Genomic DNA, 25892 nt, shown 5'->3' on the forward strand with positions numbered 1-25892 from the left:
CCTGCTAATGCTTCTGCCTGGTATCCCCACTTGTCCCCACTTGGGCCTGGCTCCCACTGAAGAGACCTCAATAAAGGTCAAAACTAGTCTGGGTTGTGGCCCTTCCCTTAATGCATAACATTAGACATATCTGCAAGGAAATGTGTTTTGCATTATGGGAGAGACTGAGATAGGAGTGTTGGTAGCTTGCTCCACTTTTGCAAGGAGTGCCTAGTGTTGTACCACCTTACTCCAGTTCTGAAGATACTTTCAGGCGCAAACTTTGTTTGCTCACACTTGGATAAAGGATTAAACTAAAATTATTAAGCAAGTTTGAGTGCGATTAGTAGTTGGAAGGGGTTAATCGTTCGATGCTGTTGGCACACACTCTCTCTCAATGAGTCTTTGGACTCCTGGGAGGTGTCACATAATAATAATAATAATAAATAACTGAATATCTTCCCTCAAAATCGTTAACATGTGGCTGCAAAAAAGGTGACTTTTCTCTTCCAGGATACTGCTTTCCCACATAGAACTTGCTGATACCTGTCAGAAAGACAATCTCCTAACTAGTTCAGTAATCTATTACCTAGTTCTAGCCATTCCAAATGATGCTTTTCCATGTGGAAATCTATTGAAGGCATTTGCAACAACAAAATATATTACTACATATGCATCAAATGAATTTGATGTATGCAGACTGCTAAACACAACCTGCCTTCAACAAACCATTATAGAGAATCCTGTGGCTATGAACCTAGCTGATTCCAGCACTCTCTAACATCTTAACTACAATTCTAAGTACATAGATTAGTTTATAATTTGAAGCCTCAGTATTATTATCATTCCCTTTATGAATCCAGGTGATTAGATTAGAACAGTTTTATTTTCTTAACACTCCTTTGATACTTGCCACATTGTAAAGGTTAAATCTACATATTTTGGCATAATCCACATTTTTTAACATAATTACCTCCTCCAATACCAATAAATTTGACTCTTATCTCTCTCTCTCTCTCTTACAAACTTGGAAGTATTATCAATCAATCGATCTTTGACGATAAAATTCCAAAGCAGAGACCAATTTTATTTAAACATGGTAAAACTTTAAATTATCCTATAAAGTTATTTAAACATACAAAAAATTTTTATTTTTATTTTCTATATTTCTTTAAATGCAAAAAATTCACATTTTTTAAGATCATAATTAATGAAATTAAATGACAATGGAAACAGCAATGAACAATACTTATAAATATGTCAATGTTTAACATTTGTGCTTAACCAAAAGTCTTAGAATCTACTATTTGTTAAAAAAATACGTATATTGAGTATTTGCACAATAGTAATGTTTCTTTACTATACACACAAAACTCCAAATAATACATTATTCACAATCCAGTTGACTTTTCTTTTTTGTATTAGTTATTTTAATTATTTGTTTACAATCTTTATTAGAAGGGTAAAAACACAAGCACATGAATGCATAATCACATTAATTCCATACTTTTAAACTGGCTAAGTAAAAACAATACCGAATAAAAAGATTAATTTTGGTGAGTAAAAGAGTTCACACAATTATGTAACATACATTCACTTCAATTGCTAAAGCCTAATTCACAGGTAGATTATACTGATAATATCTATGATGGTATTAAAAATTACATTAAAACATTATATACAGCTGTATACATTCTTCAATGTAGCTGTTCTATAATTGAATATTTGAATATCATAATTTTTGTCTTTCCAATGTGCCAGAATAAACTCACAAAATAAGCTATTTCAAATCATTCTTGAAAAATTACTTTCACCGCAAGAAATGCAAAGGCTGATATTCGAAAACCAAGCAGCATTGCTGTCAATGGTATAAAATTATGATAGCGATGACCCTGTAATAAAAATGGAATGTTACGTGAATAATAAAACTGAAAGAACATATATAAATATTCTGCGAAATGATATGTAGGATGTCACATTATATATGAAATGTATTAAAAAATACTCAGAATTATTTTATTACGGGTACATTAATAATAAGAAACTCTTATGAGTAAGAAGATCGTATCTCCATAAAAGGTCAACGGATAATAGAAGAAATGTTCTGTAAGCACAGGTCTGACAGCCTACAGTGATTGATGGTGAGGGAAGAACATCTACAATCGGTGGTCAAAAATAATTATATTATTATTTTTATTATTATTATTAGCATCAGAATTCCATGGAGTCAAAGGACTCATCATGGGAGTCTTCTCCCCCCCAACACACAGCTCATCATGATGTAACTTAAACATATTCACTATCTTCATACTTACCAAAATATTAGGCAATGCATTCCAATCACCAACAACTAACTCCTCATCCCCTCACTCATACCATCCTTATACAGCTTCCAGGGAGAGCCTCTTACCCCCCCCCTCTTGTCTCCACCCGCACTAAGAAAAATCTTATCTGCATTAATACAGTAATAATACCTTACCAATTCATGTCTCAATCAGGGCCACTTCTCCTCAATCATTCCCCCCTTCTCCTAGACTCTGAAAACTGCATTCTCTCGCCTGTCTTTATATTCAACATTTCAGAGACCAGAAACTGTATTAGTCAACTGTCTGTGAATCCTTTCCAACATCTTTTCATCCATTTGAAAATCAGATGACCATATCTGTGCACAGTACTTCTTATACAGTCTGATTAAAGCCTTATGCAACAGTATCATAACATTTTAACCTATATATCAGCATCCTTCACATAATTGTGACAATCCACTGCCATCCTCACAATTTAAGCAAAATGTTCCAGAAATTTCAGTTCCTGATTCACCATCACTCCCAGATTTCTCATCGCCTCCACCTCCCCCCATCAATCTTATATACTGCATCCCATCTTTGCTTCCTGAATTTTAAAACCGAACACTTTGCAACATTGAACTGGTAATCCCAATCATTTGTCTATTCACACAATTTATCCAGTCATCTTGCCTTGCACAGCAACATCTGTTCTACTCCGTGACGCACCCAGGATTTAACCTTTTTTTTGAGGGGGGGAGAGTTGAACAGATAAAAATATTTTTAATACAATGAATTTGCATTAAAAATATTTTTATCCATTCAACTAAAATTCGTTAAATTTCATTCATTCAATAAAATTCATGAAATAAAATTCATTAGGTAATTATAAAAATTTATTTAAAGAATAAAATCCAGTTTTCTTTTCTTTTTACAAAGCTCTTGAATTATTTCAGTCATGGTTACATTAATCGCTCTCTCTCTCTGTGTATATATATAGCAAAGCCAGTCCGTTCAATCGTGATTGTGTCATGGTAGATCTTAAATAGGTTTTTAAAAGGCGTAAGTTAGAAAATGACCTTTCACTGATGCATGTTGTTACTGGAAGCGTTGCAAATATTTTTAACAAGTTATAGATGTTAGGATATATCATTTTGTCACACTTTGAAACTGCATCAACGACATTTTTGCATGGAGCTATTGCAAACGGTTTTTCAAATTTCTTATACCACAACTTGAATTCGGCATTCAAAATTGCTGGATTTGTATAAGGCAAATCATCGCCATAAAATTCACAATTGACGAAAATCTTCCATTGCAATTACTGTTGGAGCATCTTTTCCATTTGGTAGAAGAGAAAAAAATATATTTCAAAATGTTGCGGTGCCGAGTGAAACGTTCATGAAGTTGAGTCAATATTTGGTCAATAAATGGAATGAAATAGTTCTCCTGAAATACTCTTCTACAGAATTGGCTGGAACATTGGACCTTAATGTTTGTTTTGATGAAGTCCTTGGCTTTTTAATGTCAATATTAAAATTATTGGCTTTTATACATGTTTCATCGTAAATATCTTTAAATTAAGAATCTAGTGTTTCACGAATGGTATTTAATTAAGCCACATCATCATCAACAAAATTTAGGGCAATTAAGAGGTCACTGTCAGATTTTTGCATTATTTTAGACAACAGTAAGGTACACGCAAATATTTTTTGCAAGCTAAATAAAGATATATTATAAATCTTAAAAGATATTAATATTATAATATTATAAACAACAATGACGTCCTGTCTTTTAGGGGTACTGAAGAAATTGTGTACCTTTTCAATTATGCCAATGCAATTTCTTATTTGTCACAGATATAGCATTTCCAAGTGCCAAATTCAAACTATGTGATGCAGAATGAACATATAAAGCTTGTCGATATTATTATTACATAACATCTCCAGGTAGTCCAAAGACATATCGAGAAAGGGCACCTACTCTACAACTCTCCATCTTCACCAACCACAACTACAATGATCATCATCATCATCTACACCAATGCTGTCTACTGCCGACCACTACCACTAGTATTTTCACAGACAATTGCAAACATCCATGCCCATGGTGGGATTCAAACTCACAGCCTTTTGGCTGGAGAGTCTGCCAACCAGGCCGGATATATAGATAAAAAATTAAATTTTGTGGATAAAAATTAAAACTTTGTTTTAATTTTTATTAAACAAATAAATAAAATGATATAATTATGTTACTATTTACTTTTAATGAGATGGATGAGCTTCTCGACCTTGCCGAGTTGCTGGATATCTGGCTCAATGTTGGTCAACTTCAGTCGAAGATTGGCACACACACTAAGATGAATTCCATATTTTGTTTTTATTTGAAGGAGCGATAAAAATCATTTCTCGCAAAGATAGAGTGTAGAAACCTGTATGACGATTTTCGACTTCTTCAAATAATTCGAGAAATTCACTTTTTACTGAAGGCGAGATCCAGAATCGAGCCAAACCACGATCACGGAATTGCATTTTAAGCCAATGTCACCTGATAGCTCAATTAGCTGCTCTTTTTTCGATAACGAAAGGTCGTTCTTGTGACTGCAAGCCTGAAATGGATCGTGAAATCACAGAAATTTCTTATAAAAAGTTATTCGAAAAATGTTTCCAAATTCTGTTTCCCAGTTTTGAGGTGGACAAACCCTTTCCCAGTGGTTAAATTCTAAACTAATAAGTTTCGGGGCCCTTTACAAAATAACCAATTGTATTTACCTTTTGAATACTATCCGGGGAAGCTCCAAACCTCCCCATCCCTTTCATCACACATTCATAATCAGGCTACTGTTGATATTGACTTTATATATATATTCAAAACTGTAAACAATTGTTGAATAATAACACAATAATGTAGGCATAATTACCGTAAAGGGAGAAAAGTCACAAAACAGAAAAATGTTCCTACAAACTAACCAATTGTATTTACCTTTGAATGCGATCCACTGGTCGAGTGTCCAGCAAGTCAGCAAATCTTTCTTTTCGATTAATATTATCGCATTGCAACTGATGGGAATTCTATGTTTCTGTAAATTCGTTACAGACCTCTTTCTCTTCAGAAACTACACACAAACTGTCATTACAAACTCGTTTTGTATTATCACTGTCATCCGAGCTATTTTTCCGTTTAAAGAAGGCACCAATGTACTTATCCATAATTGAAATACCATACTTACTCGCATATAACTCTCACCCCTGATATTACTTTTCGAAAAAAGAAATTAAAAAGTTTCACATATATCTCCCAAATGAAAAAAGCTGAAACACGTTCAGAGCAGGGCGATAGTAACTTGCTCCCGTGGTAAACAACACACCCTCCCCCAATAGCCATTATATTGCAGAGGCAAGAAAAACAAGTACTTTTATTATGTCAGTGAATAAGGTATAAGCAGTTTGTGTAATATATTTCTCAACAAATAGTGCAATTAGAGACAACTGGGATAAAAACTACACTAATTGATAAATCACATGTCCCCTCATACAGAAACTATGCTGTATATATAGACTCAAGCAAAACCATATGTTGCAATGGCAAACACAGTATCTAACTAAAAACTATTGTTATTAATTAGATTGTGTGAGTTCGCTCGGCCGCAATAAAATTCAACCGAAAGTGTTAAAATTCGTAAACGTGTTAAAACTAAGATAACTGCCATAACAGCATTCACTATATATATATATATATATATATATATATATATATATATATATATATATATATATATATATAGTGAATGCTGTTATGGCAGTTTCACATATTATTAGAATTCGGTTGAAGAGAGTTAGCATTTCAACTCAATTGTCAGCTTGCTTTTCGCGCAATTTCCGAAAAATATATAAATACTGGAGTTAACTCACAACACATTTTGTCCAAGTATTACTTAGCACTTCTGAAGATATATTGAGCCTTGGTTGAAGGGGGAAACCTTCAACAATAAAAATCAATAAACAACAAGCAATTGGTTGAAATGTGGTCATGTGGATAACACATGTTCACTTCAAATCTGACAAAACAGCAAGGGAAGGTGGAAGCAATAAAACCCTATTGTTTTTCACTTCACCCCTCTTTTATCACTCGTCATTCTGCCGCTACAAATTAAAATAGTGACAGAATGTTCATTCCATGAACATTCTGTTGCTATTTTTTTTTTTAAGTATTCATTTTATTTTAATAATTTTTACTTACTTATTCAATTTTAATTTGTTTTGTTTGGATAATTAAAACATATAGATTTATTTGGTTAATTTAAGCCTGTGGATCACCTGTCCCATTGTCGTGGACCACGGACCATAAGTTGAGAAACACTGCTATAGGGTTCTCTCACCTTATGTGACCGCTAATTCATAAGTAGTATAGAAACAGAAGACATGACACAACATAAATAAAAAATGAATTTTAATTAGGAAAAGTATTTTGGAAAATTTTCTAGTGTTTTTTAACATCAAAGGCAGGTGCCCTCCTTTAATGAGTCCTTGGACTCCCTGGAGGTGTCAAATAATAATAATAATAATATAGCCTCACAAGCATTGCTTTCCAGATTTCAGTTTTCTGGCTTACATCGTAATCTTTTTGGCAGTTATTCATCAGTCATTATCAGAAGCATCCCATTCTTTTAATCTTCCATGAAAATACCACATGCATCATATTCATCCCCGTAACCAACATTTTCCTCTATTAACTAGGGGTCACCCCTGGAAGTTGTGTAAGTAAGCATGAGAGGACTACTTATCTGGTTGGAGAGTATTAAATGACTGGAATGACATCACATCAAAACCATTAAGAAAAGGAAAACCATCTACCTTGGCCACATACCAAGAAATTGCCAGAGGTAGTGATTGTTCTGACAGTGAACAAGTTTAAGGAATGGTATGATAGGTATTGTGGGAATAATGGTTAGTGTAGGCTTTTTTGATTAGTCTTTTGATTTCATGGAGATGTCCATAATAGTGGTAGTATGTTGGAATTTTTTCCACTTGGTTATACTATAAATTAAAGATGCCAAGAAATTATATTCTTGTTTAATCCTTTATTCAAGTGTAAGCAAAAAATTTTTGCACCTGAAGTAATTTCAGGACTGGATAACTCATATATAGAGGCTAATGACATCACATCAAAACATTAAGAAAAGGAAACCCACCTACCTTGGCCGCATACTAAGGCATGAATCCCTACAAAAAACACTTCTAGAAAGAATGATACAAGGAAAAAAGAAGAAGAGGAATACAAAAAATAGATTGGATGGGAAATATTAAGGACTGGACCTTTTTGTCCTATGAAGAACATAAAAGAGAAGCACAAAACCATACATGGTGGAAGCTCACGGTAGTCAACCTCCTGGAAAGAGATAGCATCAGACAAGAGACAAGACATCACATCACTTGCCTTAGTATCCCATACCCATAGCCCAGTCCTGAAATTACTTCAGGTGCAAACTTTGTTTGCTTACACTTGGATAAAGGATTAACCCAAGAATACACTTTCTTGGCATCTTTAATTTATAGTATAACCAAGTGGAAAAATTCCAACATCTGTCTATAATCCATAGTATTTTAGAAATAAGGTGTGACACTTTTTGGCTATTCATATATGGAAATATGACTTTTGCATTACCTCAACCTTGGTATCACTTCTGGTCTGGATCCCACTGATGAGACCTCTTCTGGGTCTGGCTGCACTTGTGCTTTGATGTGGCAGCTTTCCCTGAGATATGAGTGGCTCTGCTTGGTTGCTGTTTTTTACCTGTCTCTGGGTGGGGCCACGGTTGAGTTTACGGTTTTGCTCTGTGGTGGGATGAGCCTGCCATTGGGCAGAGCCACCATTGAAGGTTCCTCTTGGTGGTGGTGGTGGTGAGCCTATCACTGAGTTGGAACCACCGCTATGTTAAATGATCCTTTCGATCACTCATTGTTGGGTGTTATGAGGGATCACCTGAATTTTTGGAGCGGTATTCCCGCACTTAAACATACCTCAATAAAGGTCGAAACCAGTCTGGGTGGTGACCTTTCTCATAATGCATAGCATCATATATGTCTGTAAGGATATGTGGTTTGTGTTACAGGAAGGCAAGTAATGTGAAGTCATCAGTCTCTATATACAAGTTGCCCAGTTCTGAAATTACTTCAGGTGCAAACTTTGATTGCTTACACTTGGATATGTGTAAGCAAACAAAGTTGAGTTTATTTACCCCAAAATAGTTGGAATAAGTGAGACATGTTTGGATGAGGATAACATCCTGACAGGAATAGAGACAGAGGGATTATGATGTATTTCGTATTTGCTATAGACCTGGTAATGTGGAGTGTACTGACCGGGGAAACATATAATCAAATTAGCCAAGCAAATGAGAAAGAGTGATCATTATGGGTGATTTTAATTATGGCAATATGATTGGGATGACAAAATAGCAACTGGAAGTAAAGAAAATGAGTTTATTGAGATTTTGAGGGATAATTACCTCAGGTAGTATGTAACAGGGGTCCCACAAGGTTGGGAGTCATGGATTTGATCATCTCATCAGAGGATGTTATTATAAATGAGGTGTCAAATCTCCCTCCAGTTGGTGAGAGTGACCATGAAATAATTACCTGGGTGGTTGCCAGTCATGTGAGGATTTCTGTGAGGAAAGGGTATATGTAGGACTACAAGGCTGGTAATTATGAGAAGCTCAGGAGACAGCTTGCAGCTGTATCATGGAATGAGGAGTTGGGTGGAAAGGAGATCACTGCTACTTGGGTGATATTCAAGAGCTATCTAGTAGAAGCAATGACTAAATGTATTTCAAAGGTCAGAAGATTAAATAAGGTAGGTGTTAAATGAATGAACAAAGAGATTAAGCATGCAATACAGAGAAAAAAAAAGGCATTATGGAGGCAACATAAGAGGAATAGTAATAATCAATTTCATGAGGAATACAAAGAGAAGGCAACGAGGATGACTTGGTTGGTAAGGGTAGCAAAAGTTTGGTATGAGCAGCAATTAGCTAATGAAACCAAAAAAAAAAAAATAAAAACATCCCCTGGAGTTCTTTTGATATATAGTCAGAAATAATTATGGTAGGATGGCATTGACTGGAGAAAATGGTATAAGGACAAATTCTGCTGAGGATATAGTTGAGATTTTTAATGAGCAGTTCAGTTCATAAAGGTCTTTTATCCTTGTGAATGTGACATCATGAGGAGTCTGAGAGCAGTGGATTATGAGGAGCAGAGACTAACTGTGAGTGAGGAATAGGTATATGGGGAATTAAGCAAACTTGATATTAATAAGGCTGTGGGATTTGATGAGATATCATTGCATATTTTGTAGAAATGTACCAGGGAGTTGATATATGTATTTAATATGAGTCTGACATTGGGCCAAGTTCCAAAGGAATCGAAAAAAGGCAAGACTGTACTGCTTCATAAAAAGATGACAGAATTCAATAATAAATTTAGTTTAATCCTTTATTCAAGTGTAAGCAAACAAAGTTTGCGCCTGAAAATATCTTCAGGACTGAGGTAAGGTAACCAGGCAACTCCGAGCAAAGGTGAACTCATTACTCCTTGTCTCAGTATCTCCCATAATGCAAAGCACATCTCCTTGCAGACATGCATACTGCTATGCATTAAGGGAAGGGCCACTACCCAGACTGGCTTTGACCTTTATTGAGGTCTCCTCAGTGGGAGGCAGACCCAAACGTGGAGATACTAAGGCAGAAGCAGTAGGAGAGGTCATATTTACCCAGTTGCCAAATCCAGAGTAATTCAATAATAAGGTGGTACATCTGTTGGCAACTCGTATGGGTAAATATGACCTCTCCTATTGCTTCTGCCTTAGTATTTCCACGTTTGGGTCTGCCTCCCACTGACGAGACCTCAATAAAGATCGAAACCGGTCTGGGTAGTGGCCCTTCCCTTAATGCATAGCAGTATGCATGTCTGCAAGGAGATGTGTGCTTTGCATTATGGGAGATACTGAGACAAGGAGTGATGAGAGCTTGGTGCACCTTTTGCTTGGAGTTGCCTGGTGTTGAACCACCTTACCTCAGTCCTGAAGATATTTTCAGGCGCAAACTTTGTTTGCTTACACTTGGATAAAGGATTAAACTAAATTTATTATAGTCTAACCAAAGTGCAAAATAAACTTCCAAATGACAGAATAGCATCAAATTTTAGACCAATCTGTGTCAGGTGTTGTTTTTAAAGTTATGGAATGGCTTGTGAGAATCATGATTCAGAATTGATTGACAACAATGGCATTATCTTTGAGGGATGGTACAGATTTGCTAAAGGGAAGTCATGTTTTACTACTCTACTTACTTATTACAATAAGGTGATAGCAGCATTGGATGTGGGAGATTGATACACAGTAGTATACTTAAACTTTGCAAAGGTTTTTAATGGATTACTGCATGACAAACATGATAGTCGAACTAGAGTGGATGGAATTGTATATTAGACTAGTGCATTGGGTTGGAGATTGACTGTCTGATAGGTATCAACAAGGGTAGCAAAATCCCAGAAGAGGAAAGTCAGTAGTAGTGTGCCTCTGTGGGGGGGGGGATCTGTTTTAGGGCCATTGCTGTTTAACCTGTATGTTAATGATATTGAGGAAGATTTGAATGGGGTTATTCAGTTGTTTGCAAATGATGCAACGTTGGGATGAACTACGAGGAGGAGCAGATGTTGTGGCCTTACATGAATACTCGAATAGACTGAGTGAATGGGCACTGGAGTGGAGATACCAGTTTAATGTTGTAAAATGTAAACTTTTAAAATTCGGAAAGCAAAGATGTGTAGAATTTACTCTTGGTGGGAATATATTGTTGGAAGTGGAGAAAATAAGAGATTGTGGGGTGATGGTGTATAAGGATCTGAAATTTAGAGGACACATTGCCAAAATTGTGAGGAAAACACAGCGAATTCTGGGAATGATGCAGAGGACACAGACTTGTAGAAGTAAGGAGATTCTGGTTCTACTGTATAAGGCTCTGATTAGACCACATATGGACTACTGTGCACAGATTTGGTCACATGGTTTTCAAAAGGATGAAGAGATATTGGAGAGGGTACAGAGGCAATTGATTAAAATAGTTTCTGATTCCTGGAATGTCTGTGTGAAAAATAGCAGCTATAGGTGCTTGCGGAGGTAGTTTTACATTAATAAGCTTAACTATTCTTCACACAGAAGTAATGAGCAATGTTTATAAGAATAAATATGAACCATATTTGCATTATGCTATAATAAAGTTACAAAATTTGTAACTTTATTATAACCATAAATTAAAAATAATCAATATGCAAATATACAACACTATATTCATTTTCAATAACAAATGAAGTGAAATACACTGACAGAGAGGGTGATGAGTACAGACTTTGATGGAGAAGTATGAATACTGAAATCTAACAAAACTTATTAAACTGACTATTAGGTTACTTGAGGTCCAGAATAATAACAATATTATCAACTTCATGAACATAATAATCTTGCAGAATACAAAGCTTACAAAGTTGAGTCAACATTGATTTATCTCAAATTATGAATTAATCTCACATTATTGGAACAAGTGTTCTGTATAACAGCAGATCTGGATAAGAAGAGGGACAATAACCTCTCCCACAAGAAATCAAACTAAAAAAAAAAGTTAACTGTTAATCTCTCTCTCTCTAATCAAATTTCATTGGGGGGGGGGGGGGGGGGAGAGAGAGAGAGAGAGACCTAACAATGTTTCCATGACAACAATATGTTCTGTTTTTAGCAGGCATGTATGTAGCTGCTTTCAAATGTTTTCTATAGGAGTCCAACATATAGGAAAGCATATTTTATTGTTTCTGAAAAATTATAGTGACAAGAGCAAATTATACTAATAAAATAAAACATATTAAAAATCTAATACATATTTTTTAAACATATCCCAAATATTTATTAATTCTCTTTCTACTTCAAAAGTTTGAAAGCACCTTTTTCCGTGTATGAGTAGCAAATAATGCTTACATTTTTGGTTCACTTCATTATGCTTTGAATCATTCAATCAAATAAAAAAGCAATAAATAATATTTTAAAATATTTAATAAAAGAAAGATAATATAGTTACTGGATCAAAGTTATAGTAAAGAATAACTTCTGTGCCTTGACAGGTATGATTACTAGCACCACATGCTGAAAAATTAAAGGATATTTTAATTAAAAAAATTAAAGAAATTAAAGAAAATTTTAAAAATTATAATTACTTTTCAAATTTTACTTAACTTAGACTGCATGTACATGAATGTAGGACACAATGGGGAGAAAAGCAAAGAAAGAGGAAAGAAATATACATCACAGCCATTCAGATTTATGTTTCTATATATATGATTAATTAAACAAAATTTAGCATCATCTTCAAAATTTTAATACATTGTTGGAAGTGAGATGGAATACCATATTACTTCTTTAAAGGAAAATAACTGTTTTTCTGCTTTTTTCCCCCTTTTACCTAAGCACTTTAATAATAACAAATAAGGAATTAAATTCCATTAAGAATAATGATTTGAATAAATCTTGCAATGATCCCTCTGAATTTTGACACAATACCAGACACACACACACACGTGCGCACGCACACACACACTTCTTGTTTCTTCTCTTCCAGGAAGTATACTCCTTGAAGGATATATTCTTCTTCTTATTATTAATATCAGACCTCCATGGAGTCAAAGGATTCACTGTGGGTGGTCTATACTGTCTCATGCAAAAAAGATCATCAAACTGTGCCTTAAACCTCCCCAAATTTTCAGGCAATGTGTTCCACTCATCAATCACTTTCCATGCAAAGAACTAGCTTCTCATTCCCATAATCACAGCCTCATTATACAGCTTCCAAGGATGGCCACTTGTTTTCCACTCTTGCCTCTTTCTACCTTTTGAAAAATCTCTCCCACATTAATTTGTTAACAACCCCTCACCATCTTTTATGCCTCAATCTATTCTATTCACAAGGCTATGTAAGTTGCATTCCCTCAATCTCTCCTCATATCTCACTTCTAGAGATCTGACACTAACTTATTAAACCTTCTCTGGATCCTCTCTGATAAATCCTTATCTCTCTGAAAACCAGGCGACCAAATCTGTGCACACTATTCCATATGTGGTCTGATCAAAGTCTTATATAAGTTAACCGTAATCTCTTTGCTTCTGCATGTTAATGTCTTCCTCGCTGTTTCCATCATCTGTTGAGATGGTCTTACAATTTTAGTAATGTGATTCCTAAACTTCAAGTCTCTATCCACCATCACTCCAAGATCTTTCGTTCCCCCCCCCCCTCTTCAAAATTTCTCCATTAATTGTTGTATATTCTACATTCCAACCTTGCTACCAAATGTCAAGGCCATGCACTTTGCAACATGAAACTGATAGCTCCACTCATTTTCTCACTCATATAGTCTATTCTGTCCATCTGTTCTACTTCTCAGAGCCCTTCCCAGCTTTGCATCATCGGCAAACAGCTATAAATCCTCAGTGAAGTCAGTCTCAATGTCATTAATGTGCAAGTTAAACAATAACAGTCACAAAACTGATCCCGTGGTACTGCACTAGTGACCTTCCTCTTTTGAGATACCACTCTTCCATACACAACCTGCTGATACCTGTCTGACAGCAAATAATACAATTCCAAATTAAATTCCAAAGTTCAAAACTGCAATAAAATGATTATTAAATAGCTCCACTATGTCATCTACATTAGTCATTTGACCTCCAGTTACATCTAACAGGGTCATTCATCCATAATCATTTCTCCTTGTACTGACCACATAACAAAAGAAGTCCTCAGGATTTTCTCAGGCTCACAGGCCTAGTCTCTTTTCATATTTCAGTTTTGTTTTTCTTCCTAACTATGCTAGTCACTTTCCTGGCCTGAGTCTTATATTCCTCATGCAACTGTTCTCCAGTCCTCTCTTCATCCTTTTTTTCATAACCTCTTTTTCATCTGCAATTCTGTTTGATTTCATTAGTTATCCACTTTATACCAAATTGTATTATATTTTTCTTTTGAGGAATGTAAAGTGCCATTGCCACTGATAAATATTTTTAATTAGTCCTCATGCACTTCTGATATCACTCCCTTTTTGCTTTTCTACTATGGAACTGACCTAAGCTTATTTCTAAGATTATTATAGTCACATGCTTTATAATTCTACATAAATTCTTTTCTACTTGATAATTCTGCATGCCTATTCTTCCTCCAATTTAAGACTCCATAGTCACCTTCACTAACATGTGAGGGATGGGGAGGATGATATTAGTCACATCAGTTAAAATCAGATTCCAGAAGATAAAAGTTATTAGTAGTGTGCCTCAAGCACCTACTTTGGGACTGTTGCTGCTGTTTAACTTGTATGTTAATGATACTGGAAAAGTACTGAATTGGAATATGCAATTGTATGCAGATGATGCAAAATTAGAAAGCATAGCAGTAAATGTTGTGGCTTTACTAGGAGACTTAAATAGATTGGGTGAGTGGACAAAATGGATGGAGTTATTCAGTGTTGCAAAGGTTGTAAAATTTGGGAAGCAAAGATGGGATGCAAAGTATATAACTATTTAAATTATATAAAGTATATAACTGATAGAGATATCTTAAAGATGATAACTGGTCTGTGAATTTTGCATATGAAAACAGTTTGAAATGAAGGAATGTGACCTGTAAAGTTTGAGAAACAGGAGGAGCTATGAGGAGAATCACATAAACTGGGGAAGGAGATTTTACAGCATAGATAAGATGAAAATTTTGTTGGTCATGCAAATTGGGAGGGAACCGAGAGTTGTCCCTGAAGCATACTTAGGATGGAGGCATGGTGTATGATCTTCAGTGAGTGTTGTCAAGGAGATATATCATAAGTATTTGATATTTTATGATCTGCAAAGGGCCCTCAATGAGAACTTGTCTATAGAGGTGTGAATATATATAAAAATAATAATTCCTTAAATAATAGCAATTTAATGAGAGTAATTTCTACTAACTGAAAAACTGAAAAATGACAGAATTTAAAAATGGCTAACCAAAGACCTTAAGCATTATTATGCAAGAGATCAAAAATAAGAGATGAAGTGAAATATTCGGAGAGTGGTAGAGAAGAGACAGGACTGCTTGGCAGTGGAAATGATAGTAGTGTGAGATAAGAAGAGAAAACAGAACACAAAACAAACAGGGAAATGGGGGAGGGCCTGGTGGACAGAGAGACATGGCAAGAGAGAGGATTTTGAAAGTAGTAGTGAATGTGTGCATGGAGATGGAGTATATGGGGAGAGGGCGCTAGTGGGTCAAGCGCTATGAACGTGTTTTGAAGAGCTCCTGATTCAGATAAGTTTTACTAGGAATAATTAAGTATATATGCGTAATTGTTTAAGTAAGAGCGGCTGTAAACATTGTATGCTACCGATATTATTAGTGTGGGGTTTTTTTTCTTGCTTAAACTAAATACGAAAACGTTAATATTAGACCTAGAAACCTGCAGAGAAAAAAAAAAAAAAAAAAAAATGCCGGCGGCATTGTCATTCTATGATTTTAATTTGGATTTCAGTCGGTTCGTTAAGTGTGAGGTCTGTTATATGTATTCCTTCGATTACATAAATGATTTGTGGATGTTTAGTGCGGATGGAAGAAGGGTGTGTGCGAAATGTGACCTGAACGAGGAATTGATGAATGCGAATATGAAGTTGATGACAGAAAGTGCTAGTACCGATTGTGTCGCGAGTGCACGTTTGAAAGAGAAGAATGGCGAAGAAGACAGGCGAAAAAATGTTAAAAAATCAGGAAAAAAGAAAAAGAGCGATTTGACAACCGTAACGGATGTTAAAAGGGACGAAAGTGAGGCGGAAAGAAATGAAATTGAGAGAACGAATGAAAGTAGAAATGGCGTGGTGCAGAAATCGCAAGTAAAAAAAATCGAAAGAATGAATGATAGCGAAAAAAGAAATGACTGATGGCGAAAGTTGGACGCATGTTGGAACGAAAGTACTGAACCAAAGAAAGATGAATGACAGTAAAAGTGAGAAGAATGATAGCGACAGTTGGACGCATGTTAGTCCGAAAGTACGGAAACAAAGAAAGATATGTGAAAGTGAGAAGAATGATAGTGAAAGTTGGACGTATGTTGGACCGAAAGTACAGAAACAAAGAAGGATGAATGAGTGGGAAAGTGAGAAGAGGGGGTCGAGAGTTAGAAAGTTAGAAAGATTTAATGATAGAGTGAATGTGTCGCGAGGTTCAGAAGGTGAATTGGATTGGATGAAGCAAGAAATGAAATGGATGCGGAATGAAATTAAGAGAATTCAGGTCAAAACTATTAAAATAAATCATGATGGCATGAAAGAGTTAACAAATGATGAGTGAGTGGCGTTGTATGGCGACTCCATTATTAAAGATGTGCTAGAGGATAAAATGCACAAGGTATGTTTTCCAGGCGGTAAAATGAGTAGAGTGATTGAGGCATTGAATATGAGGCGGGAACGAGCAAAAGAGTTAATTGTATTAATTGGTACGAATGATTTGAGAGAGAACAAAGAGCATGTCAAAATGAATGTCAGGAGACTGCTTGGAAAGATAAAGGAGAATAGTGTGACAGGAATGGTGGTCAGTGTGTTGCCTAGGTATGATTGTGGTGAAATGAGGCGGAGAGCAAGGATTATGAATGATATTCTGGCTGAAATGTGTGAGGAGATGGGAGTACAGTTTGTTAATGTGTGGAATGAGTTTGAGGGACGAAGTGAGCTGTATGGGAGCGATGGACTGCATTTGAGTGGTTATGGTGTGAGTCGCTTGGAGAGACTGCTGCTGGAAAGTGGAGAAGTGAATAGAGAGAATGAATCTGATCGAGAGGGGAGTGATGTGGAAGAGCAGGAGAGTAAGACAGGAGAGATTGAAGGAGTGTAAATGAATGTGGAAGTGAGTGGTATGAGTATAGAAAATGAGAGAATGGGTGTGCAAGAGGAGCAGGGAAACGGGGAGGCTCAGGGTGGACAGGGATACACAGCGTGAGAAAGGTGGATGCTCCAAGAGGAGGTGAGAGAATGTGTAGGCAGGAAAGTAATGGGATGATCAGGGATCAAAAGGAAACAGATGGAATTGCAAAGGGTTCTAAAATGAAGAAGCAGAAAGGGAAATGGCCCCAGTCCAGCATGGAGAGATCACATCGAGTGAGTGGTATCAGTGGAACTAGCTGTAGATCCAGAAATGAGTTGTTGTGTTTGTATACCAATGCTAGAAGTATAAGAAACAAGGCGGATGAAATGGTTGCACTAATTGCGTCTGTGCACCCAGAGATTGTCGGAATAAGTGAGACATGGTTAGATGAGGATGACATCCTGACAGGAATAGAGATGGAAAGGTATGATGTGTTTCGTGAGGATAGAAGGGGTAAAAAGGGAGGGGGAGTGCTATTGATGATAGAGAAAGAGTTATGTCCATACAAGGTTGAGATGCAAGAGGGAAATGGGGCCAGTGGTTTTGAGGCAATATGGTGTGAGATAGAGGTGAATAGAATCAAATACTTGGTGGGATGTTGTTATAGACCTGGTAATGTGGATGGTGGTGATAGTGAAATGTATAGTCAAATAAGCCAAGCAAATAAGAAAAGGGTGATCATTATGGGTGATTTTAATTATGGCAATATAGACTGGAATGAAGAGATAGTGACTGGAAGTAAAGAAAATGAGTTTCTTTCGTTTTTGAGGGATAACTACCTCAGACAGTATGTAACGGAGGGCACACGAGGATTAAGGGTCTTGGATTTGGTCATCTCATCGGAGGATGTAATTATCAATGAGGTATCAAATCATCCACCAATTGGTGAAAGTGACCATGAGGTGATTACTTGGGTGGTTGCCAGCAGTGCAAGGACCCCTGTGAAAAAAGGGTATATGTGGAACTACAAGGGGGGTGATTATGAAGAGCTCAGGAGACAGCTTGCAGGTGTAGCATGGAATGAGGAGTTAGCTGGAAAAGAGATCAATGCAGCTTGGGGGATTTTCAAAAAATATTTAGCGGATGCAATGTCTAAATGTATACCACGGGTGAGAAGGTTAAATAAGTTAGGTGTGAGATGGATGAATAAAGAGATTAAGCATGCAATACAGAGAAAAAGGGCATTGTGGAGGCAGCATAAGAGAAGTGGAAGTAACCAATTTCATGAGTTCTACAAAGACCAGGCAAGGAGAGTGACTTGGTTGGTGAGAGTAGCTAAAGAGAGGTATGAACAGCAGTTAGCTAATGAAGCTAAAAAGAATCCTAGGGAGTTCTTTCGATATGTTGGCAGCAAAAGAAAGAATGATTATGGAAGGATGACATTGATTGGAGGAAATGGTATAAAGACAGCTGTTGCAGAATGTGTGGTGGAGATACTTAATGAGCAGTTCATAAAGATCATTCAATCTTGTGAATGTGACTTCATGGAGAGATTAAGAGCAGTTGATGATGGGGAGGAGAGACTGACTGTAAGTGAGCAAGAGGTGTTTGGGGAGTTGAGTAAACTAGATGTAAATAAGGCTGTGGGACTTGATAATATATCACCGCGTATTCTGAAGGAATGTGCCAGAGAGTTGACACCTGCCTTGACATATTTTTTTAATACGAGTCTTGCACTTGGTCAAGTCCCTAAAGAGTGGAAGGAGGGCAAGATTGTGCCTCTTCATAAAGGAGGTGATCGAACTCAAGCATCAAACTATAGGCCTATCTGTGTGTTAGGTGTTGTGGTTAAGTTGTTGGAGAAGCTTGTGAGAACTAGGATCCAGAGTTGGGTTGACAACAATGGTATAATCTTTGATGGACAGCATGGATTTGCTAAAGGGAGGTCGTGTTTTAGTAATCTACTTACTTATTACAATAAAGAGACTGCTTCCTTGGACAGAGGAGAAGGATACACAGTAATATACTTGGATTTTGCAAAAGCTTTTGATAGAGTACCTCATGATAAGTTGACAGTCAAACTAGAGCAGATGGGGTTGGATATTAGATTAGTGCATTGGATTGGAGACTGGCTATCTGATAGGTATCAACAAGTTGTGTATGGGGGTGCAATATCCAGGAAAAGGAAAGTCACTAGTGGAATGCCTCAGGGATCTGTTTTAGGGCCATTACTATTTAACTTGTATATTAATGATATTGGCGAAGATTTGGATGGAGATATTCAGTTGTTTGCAGATGATGCAAAGTTGGGACGAACCATAAAGAGTAGTGAAGATGTTGTGGCCTTGCAAGAAGACTTGAATAAATTGAGTGATTGGGCAAGCAAATGGGGATGCGAGTTCAATGTTGCAAAATGTAAGGTTTTAAAATTTGGAAAAGAAAGATGGGATGCAGAATTTATGCTTGGTGAGAATATATTGTTGGAAGTAGAGGAAATAAAAGATCTGGGAGTGATAGTGGATAAGGATCTAAAATTTAGGGGACACATCGCCAAAATTGTGAAGACAACACAAAGACTTCTGGGAATGATGAGGAAGACACTGACATGTAGAAGTAGGGAGATTCTTGTTCCATTGTATAAGGCTTTGATTAGGCCACACATGGACTATTGTGCCCAGATTTGGTCACCTGGTTTTCAGAAGGATGAAGAGATGTTGGAAAGGGTGCAAAGGCGACTGATTAAGGTAGTTTCTGACCTCTGGAATGTCGAGTATGAGGAAAGATTGAAAAGATGTAATTTGCAGAGTCTAGTGGAGAGAAGGAAGAGGGGAAATATGATAGAGACCTACAAGTTGGTAAGGGGTTGTTATAGGATCAATGGTGGAGAAGTTCTACAGAGAATAGTGGGAGATCAGGGGAGAACCAGAGGTCATACCTGGAAACTGTATAAAGAGGGTGTGAGTAGGGGAGTGAGAGGCAGGTTTTTTTCGTGCAGAGTTGTGAATGATTGGAATGCCTTGCCTGAGAGTGTGGTGTCTGCAAGGAGTTTGAATGTGTTTAAGACCCGGTATGATGAGATGTGTGTGAGATAAAAGGACCTCCTAGATGAATCTTTGACTCCATGAGGTCTTGTTTTAATAATAATAATAATAATAATATCATATCATATCCCCCACCCCTCTTTCTCCTGTTAACCAGAGTCTGTAATCCACATATTCGCAATCTGTCCTCATAATCTAAACCCATAATCCAGATTATAATCCTTGTAACTCTTGTTAGCACCCTTTTCAAAGTTTCTTTATCCCCTTGGAATCCAGGAGATCAAATTTGTGCACAATAATCCAGGTGTGGTCTTATCAAAGCCTTATAAAGAGGCAAAATGGCTTAATTATCCTTACATGTCAAGGTATTCTTCAACATCGCAATTATCCTCCGAGTTGTATTTGCAACTTTTGCTATGTGACATTTGAACTTTAAATTCCTATCCACCAATATGCCAAGATCCCTTGCCTCTTCAGTTTCTTGTAGCATAATCCAACTAATATAATATGACACTGGAACTCTAATCATGCCAAAGTGCATAACTTTAAACTTACTAACATTAAATTGGCAGCCATTTTATCTTGCCCAAATTTCCAGTCTATTCAAATCATTCTGTAATTGCTGAATATCAGTAGCATCCCTGATTGCTCTGCCTATCAATGCATCATCGGCAAACAATTGCACATCTGATGTCAGATCCTTCCTGATGTCATTAATATATAGATTAAACAATAATGGCCCAAGGACTGAACCCTGAGGTACACCACTGGTCACCTTAAATCTGGCAGATTCATACCCACTGTATACCACTTTTTTTGATATCTGCATCAACCATCCCCTGATTCAAGTCAAGAATTTATATTCCAATCCCATATTCTCCAGTTTATGCAACAACCTTCCATGTGGTATCCTATAAAACACCTTAGAAAAATCCAACATTATCATAGTGTATCCATTCCCTTTATCCAACTTGGCTGTAACATTGTTATAAAATATGAGCAAATTGTTAAAACATGACCTTCCTTTAGTAAACTCATGCTGTTCCTTGCAGAGTATAGCATGTTTGTCTACCCATTTCTGTATGCGAGTTCTTACCAACTTCTCTAAAATCTTCACTACCACACCAGAGATACTGATAGGTCGGTAGTTAGACACATCGGTTTCTGCACCACCCTTGTACAATGGAACTATCATACATTCCTTCTATTCCTGTGGTATCATTCCTGAGCTGAGACCCAAGTTATACAAACATGTGAAAGGTGTAGCCAATTCGGCTGAGCATTCCTTTAGCAAATGGGCTGATATTCCATCTGGCCCTATAGACAAATTCTTATAGACAAATCCAGGTTATGCAACAGCTCTTCAACCTCATTTTCATGAACCTCTAACTCTTCATCCAATGTAGCAGTATCACTGTGCATCATGTTACATAAACCTGGTTGATATATCTTAACAAAGTGAGCGCTCATTTAATGAACAATCTCATTAGTTTCCGACACTCGAGTACCATCTGCATTCAATAAAGTTATTCTTCCACATTCATTCTTTCTTTTACTTACAGCATAGACATAAAATTCTTTTACTGTTACATTTAAAGTTGTCTCTTTGGATTGCCTTTAGCTTGCATGGCTAATTTCTTTTCATACTCCGATTTAGATTTCCTCACAATACTTGTTACTTTTCTTGCCTGAGCTTTATATATTCTATCTATACTAGTAGTGGTGGTCGGAAGTAGACGGTATTGGTGTAGATGATGAAGGTAGTTGTGGTTGGTGGAGAAGGAGAGTTGTAGAGTAGATGCTCTCCCTCGATAAGTCTTTGGACTCCCTGGAGGTGTTACGTAATAATAATAATAATAATATTTCATAACTCCTCTCACTCTTATCCTCATGATATTCTTTCCACATCATCTTCTTATTGTGCATTTCTTGCTTAATAAGGTCATCCAACCTTATTAAGTACACTAGGAATACATTCAGATACCACCTCATTTAAGCACTTTTTCAAAGATTCCCATGCATTAGACATTTTTCCCATTCAGTAACTGACACCATGGGACCAAAGATAGTATTTTCCTAAGTTGATTATAATTTCCAGCTTTGTAGTTCAGCATGTTACTTGTTTTAATCGGAACATCAATGCAATTAGATACTTCCCAAGAAAGTACAGCAATGATCACTGTCACCAATTGGTGGTAAAATAGCAATATTCTTGACAGAGACTCCTGATGTTACGAGTAAATCCAACACTCTTTGACCTCTTGTTCCTTCTTTAATTAATGTAATTGTGAGTGGGGATTCACACTTTCCTCCAGTTAGTGAGAGTGATCAACTTCATGTTGTGGACTTCTGTGAGAAAGGATATATATAAAATTATAAGGCTGGTGATTATGACAAGCTTAGGAGACAGCTTGGAGCTATAGCATGGAATGAAGAGTTGAGCGGTAAGGAAATAAATGCTGTTTGGGAATGACAAAGAAATACCTAACAGTATTTCTTTGTCAGTGTGAATGCATTCCAAAATCCAAAAGGCTGAATAAAGTAGGTGTAAAATGGATGAATGAGGGGTGTGTAAGCATGAAATCTGGAAGATGAAGGTACTTTAGAAGCAGTATTGTACTGATGAATAATGGTAATAATCAGTTTCGTGAAGAGTATAAAGAACAAGTTAGGAGAGTGACTCAGTTAGTAAGGAAAACAAAAGTGCAGTATTAGCAAAAATTGGCAAATCAGGTGAAGAAAAAACCCTAGAGAGGTTTTTAGATATGTAGCAAGTAGAAGGAAGAATGATCATGGTAAGATGATTTTAATGGATGAAAATGGTAAAACAGTAATTGCTGCAGAGGTATTCAGTGATCAATTTATAAGGGTATTTCATCCTAATCAGGGGAGAATCATGAGGAACTTAAGTGTAGAGGACATAGGAGAGGGTGGCTTAATTGTGAGTGAGCAGGAGGTATCTGAGGAAATATATAACACTGATATCAATTAAGGCGATAGGATTTGATGACATATCACCACACATCTTAAGGGAATATTCCAGGGAATTGGCAGTAACATTGGCATGCTTGTTTATTAAGAGTGTTACAACAGCACAGGTTCCAAGGGAGTAAAAGAAAAGTAAAATTGTTCCACTGCATAAAGGTGGTGATAAGGCTGTGGCTTCAAATTCTAGGCCAATCTGTAAATCTGGAGTTGTGGTGAAGGTGCTGGAGAAATTGGTGAAAAGTAGGGTACAGAATTGGATTGAAAACAGCAGTATTCTTTGTGATTATCAGCATGGGTTTGTTAAGAAGAGATCATGTTTTACTAACTTACTTATGTACTGTAATAAAGAGACAAATACCTTGGACAGGGATTGGATAATAGACTTCTGAGTTGTATCAGTGACTGCCTGTCGGATAGGTGTCAGAGAGTTGTGTATTGGGGTGCGGTATCCCATAGGGGGAAGGTCACTGGTCATGTACCACAGGGATAAGTTTTGGGACCATTGTTGTTGAATTTGTATGTTAGTGATATTTGGATGGGTTTTAACTAGTGATATGCAACTGTTTGCAGATGATGCAAAATTGGGGAGAGCAATGAAGAGTCAAGCAGATGTTATGACCTTGCAGGAGGACTTGAACAGATTGCATGAATGGGCAGGTAAGTGGAACTATCAGTTCGATGTTGCAAAGTGTAAAGTTTTGAAATTTGGTAAGCAATGATGTGATGTAGAGTATACACTTGGTGGGAAAACTTTAAAGGAGGTAGAGGAAATGAGAGATCTGGGAGTGGTGGTGGACAAGAACATAAAGTTCAGGGGGCTACATTGCACAAGTTGTGAAGGCATCACATTGTATAATGGCAATAATGCAGATGACCCTGAGATGCGGAAATAAAGAGGTTATGATACCATTGTATAAGACATTGATCTGGTCTAATATGGATCATTGAGCACAAATATAGTTACCAAGTTTCATGGTAATATGAGGATAAGTTGGAAAGGGTCCAGAGAAGATTCACAAAGGTTGTCAGTGGTCTTTGGAAGAGGGGGGGGGGAGGATATGAGCTTATATGACTAGCTTATATGAGGCATATAAGCTAGTCAGGGGGTTGTTATCAGGTTGACATTTAATAGATTTTTCATAGAATGAGAGAGAGAGAGAGGGGATAAAAGAAGAGATCATCACTGGAAACTGTTTAAGGAGGGTGTGTGCAGAGGAGTGAGGAGCAGGTTCTTTGCATGGAGAGTGGTTGGTGAGTAGAAAGTAAAACTATATACAACAACTACAGAACCCTAATAGAAACAGAGCTAAAGAAATAACAACCTTTGCCAATGTAGAAAATATGTCGAAACTGAGTAGTTATGGTAAATACTGCAAAAAAAATACTTGGTTACAATAATGAGTGAATAACCACAGAAAGTTTTGAAAAAAAACTTTAGAAGAAAAAAGACATGCAAAAAATACTTTGAACAGAGACAATACAGAGCTAAATAAGCAACATTATAAAAGACTAAAAAACAAAATTGATAGAATGTGCAGATCTGGGAAAAAATACTTGGTTACAAGAAAAAGCAAAAATGTGTGAAGCAATAAAAGCAATTATTATTACCCAAGACCCCATGGAGTCAAAGACTCATCTGAGAGGTCTTTTTTATCATACAACAGCTTATCATACCATGCTTTAAACACACTCAAATTCTCTGCAGGACACCACACTCTCAGGCAAGGCATTCCAATCATTCACAACTCTGAATGAAAAAAACCTGCTTCTCACTTCCCTAATCACACCCTCTTTATACAGTTTCCAGGGATGACCTCTGGTTCTCGCCTGATCTCTCAATATTTCCTGTAGAACCTCTCCAGCATTGATTTTATAACAATCCCTTGCTGAACTTGTAGGTCTCCATCATATTTCACCTCTTCCTCTTGTCCATCAGACTCTGCAAATTGCATCTTCTCAATCTTTCCTCATACTTGACATTCCAGAAGTTAGAAACTACCTTAGTCAGTCGCCTCTGGACCTTTCCAACATCTCTCCATCCTTCTGAAAACCAGGTGACCATATCTGGGTACAATAGTCCATGTGTGGCCTAATCAAAGCCTTATACAATGGAACAAGAATCTCCCTACTTTTACAAGTCAGTGTACTCTGCATCATTCCCAGAAGCATTTGTGTTGTCTTCCCAATTTTAGCTATGTGTCCCCTAAATTTTAGATCCTTATCCACTATTACCCCAAGATCTCTCATTTACTCCACTTCCGACAATATATCCTCACCAAGCATAAATTCTGCATCTCATCTTTGTTTTCAAAATTTTAAAACCTTACATTTTGTAACACTGAACTCCATCCCCATTCCTGTGCGTGCCCAATCACTCAAATTATCCAAGTCTTCTTGCAAGGTCACAACATCTTCTCTAATCTTCATGGTTTGTCCCAACTTTGCATCATCTGCAAACAACTGAACATCTTTATCCAAATCTTCACCAATATCATTAATATGTACAAGTTAAACAGTAAGGGCCTTAAAACATACCCCTGAGGCACACCAATAGTGATTTTCCTTTTCCTGGATATTGCTCCCCCATACACAACTTGTTGATACCTATGAGATAGCCAGTTTCCAATCCAATGCATTAATCTAATATGCAACCCCATCTCTAGTTTGGCTCTCAACCTATCA

The 25892-nt window shown here is 36.7% G+C and overlaps 1 protein-coding gene across 2 annotated transcripts in view; it reads right to left on the minus strand.

Moving 5' to 3' along the window:
* Positions 1-1225: 1225 nt before the first annotated feature.
* LOC150100012 (protein white-like) overlaps positions 1226-25892 on the minus strand; it is a 246751-nt gene continuing 222084 nt past the window's right edge. For both annotated transcript variants that reach the window (XM_090403080.1, XM_090403081.1), the window contains 2 exons: positions 12394-12458; positions 1226-1871 (listed from right to left, as the gene is read on the minus strand). In XM_090403080.1, coding sequence (XP_090259206.1) covers positions 1770-1871; positions 12394-12458 — 167 coding nt within the window. In that variant the 3' untranslated portion in view covers positions 1226-1769. The remainder of the gene's footprint in view (positions 1872-12393; positions 12459-25892) is intronic.

Source organism: Typopeltis vanoorti, chromosome 13 (genome assembly GCF_054136105.1).
Source record: "Typopeltis vanoorti isolate ZY-2024b chromosome 13, IOZ_Tvanoo_1.0, whole genome shotgun sequence".
Classification (NCBI taxonomy): Eukaryota; Metazoa; Arthropoda; class Arachnida; order Uropygi; family Thelyphonidae; genus Typopeltis; species Typopeltis vanoorti.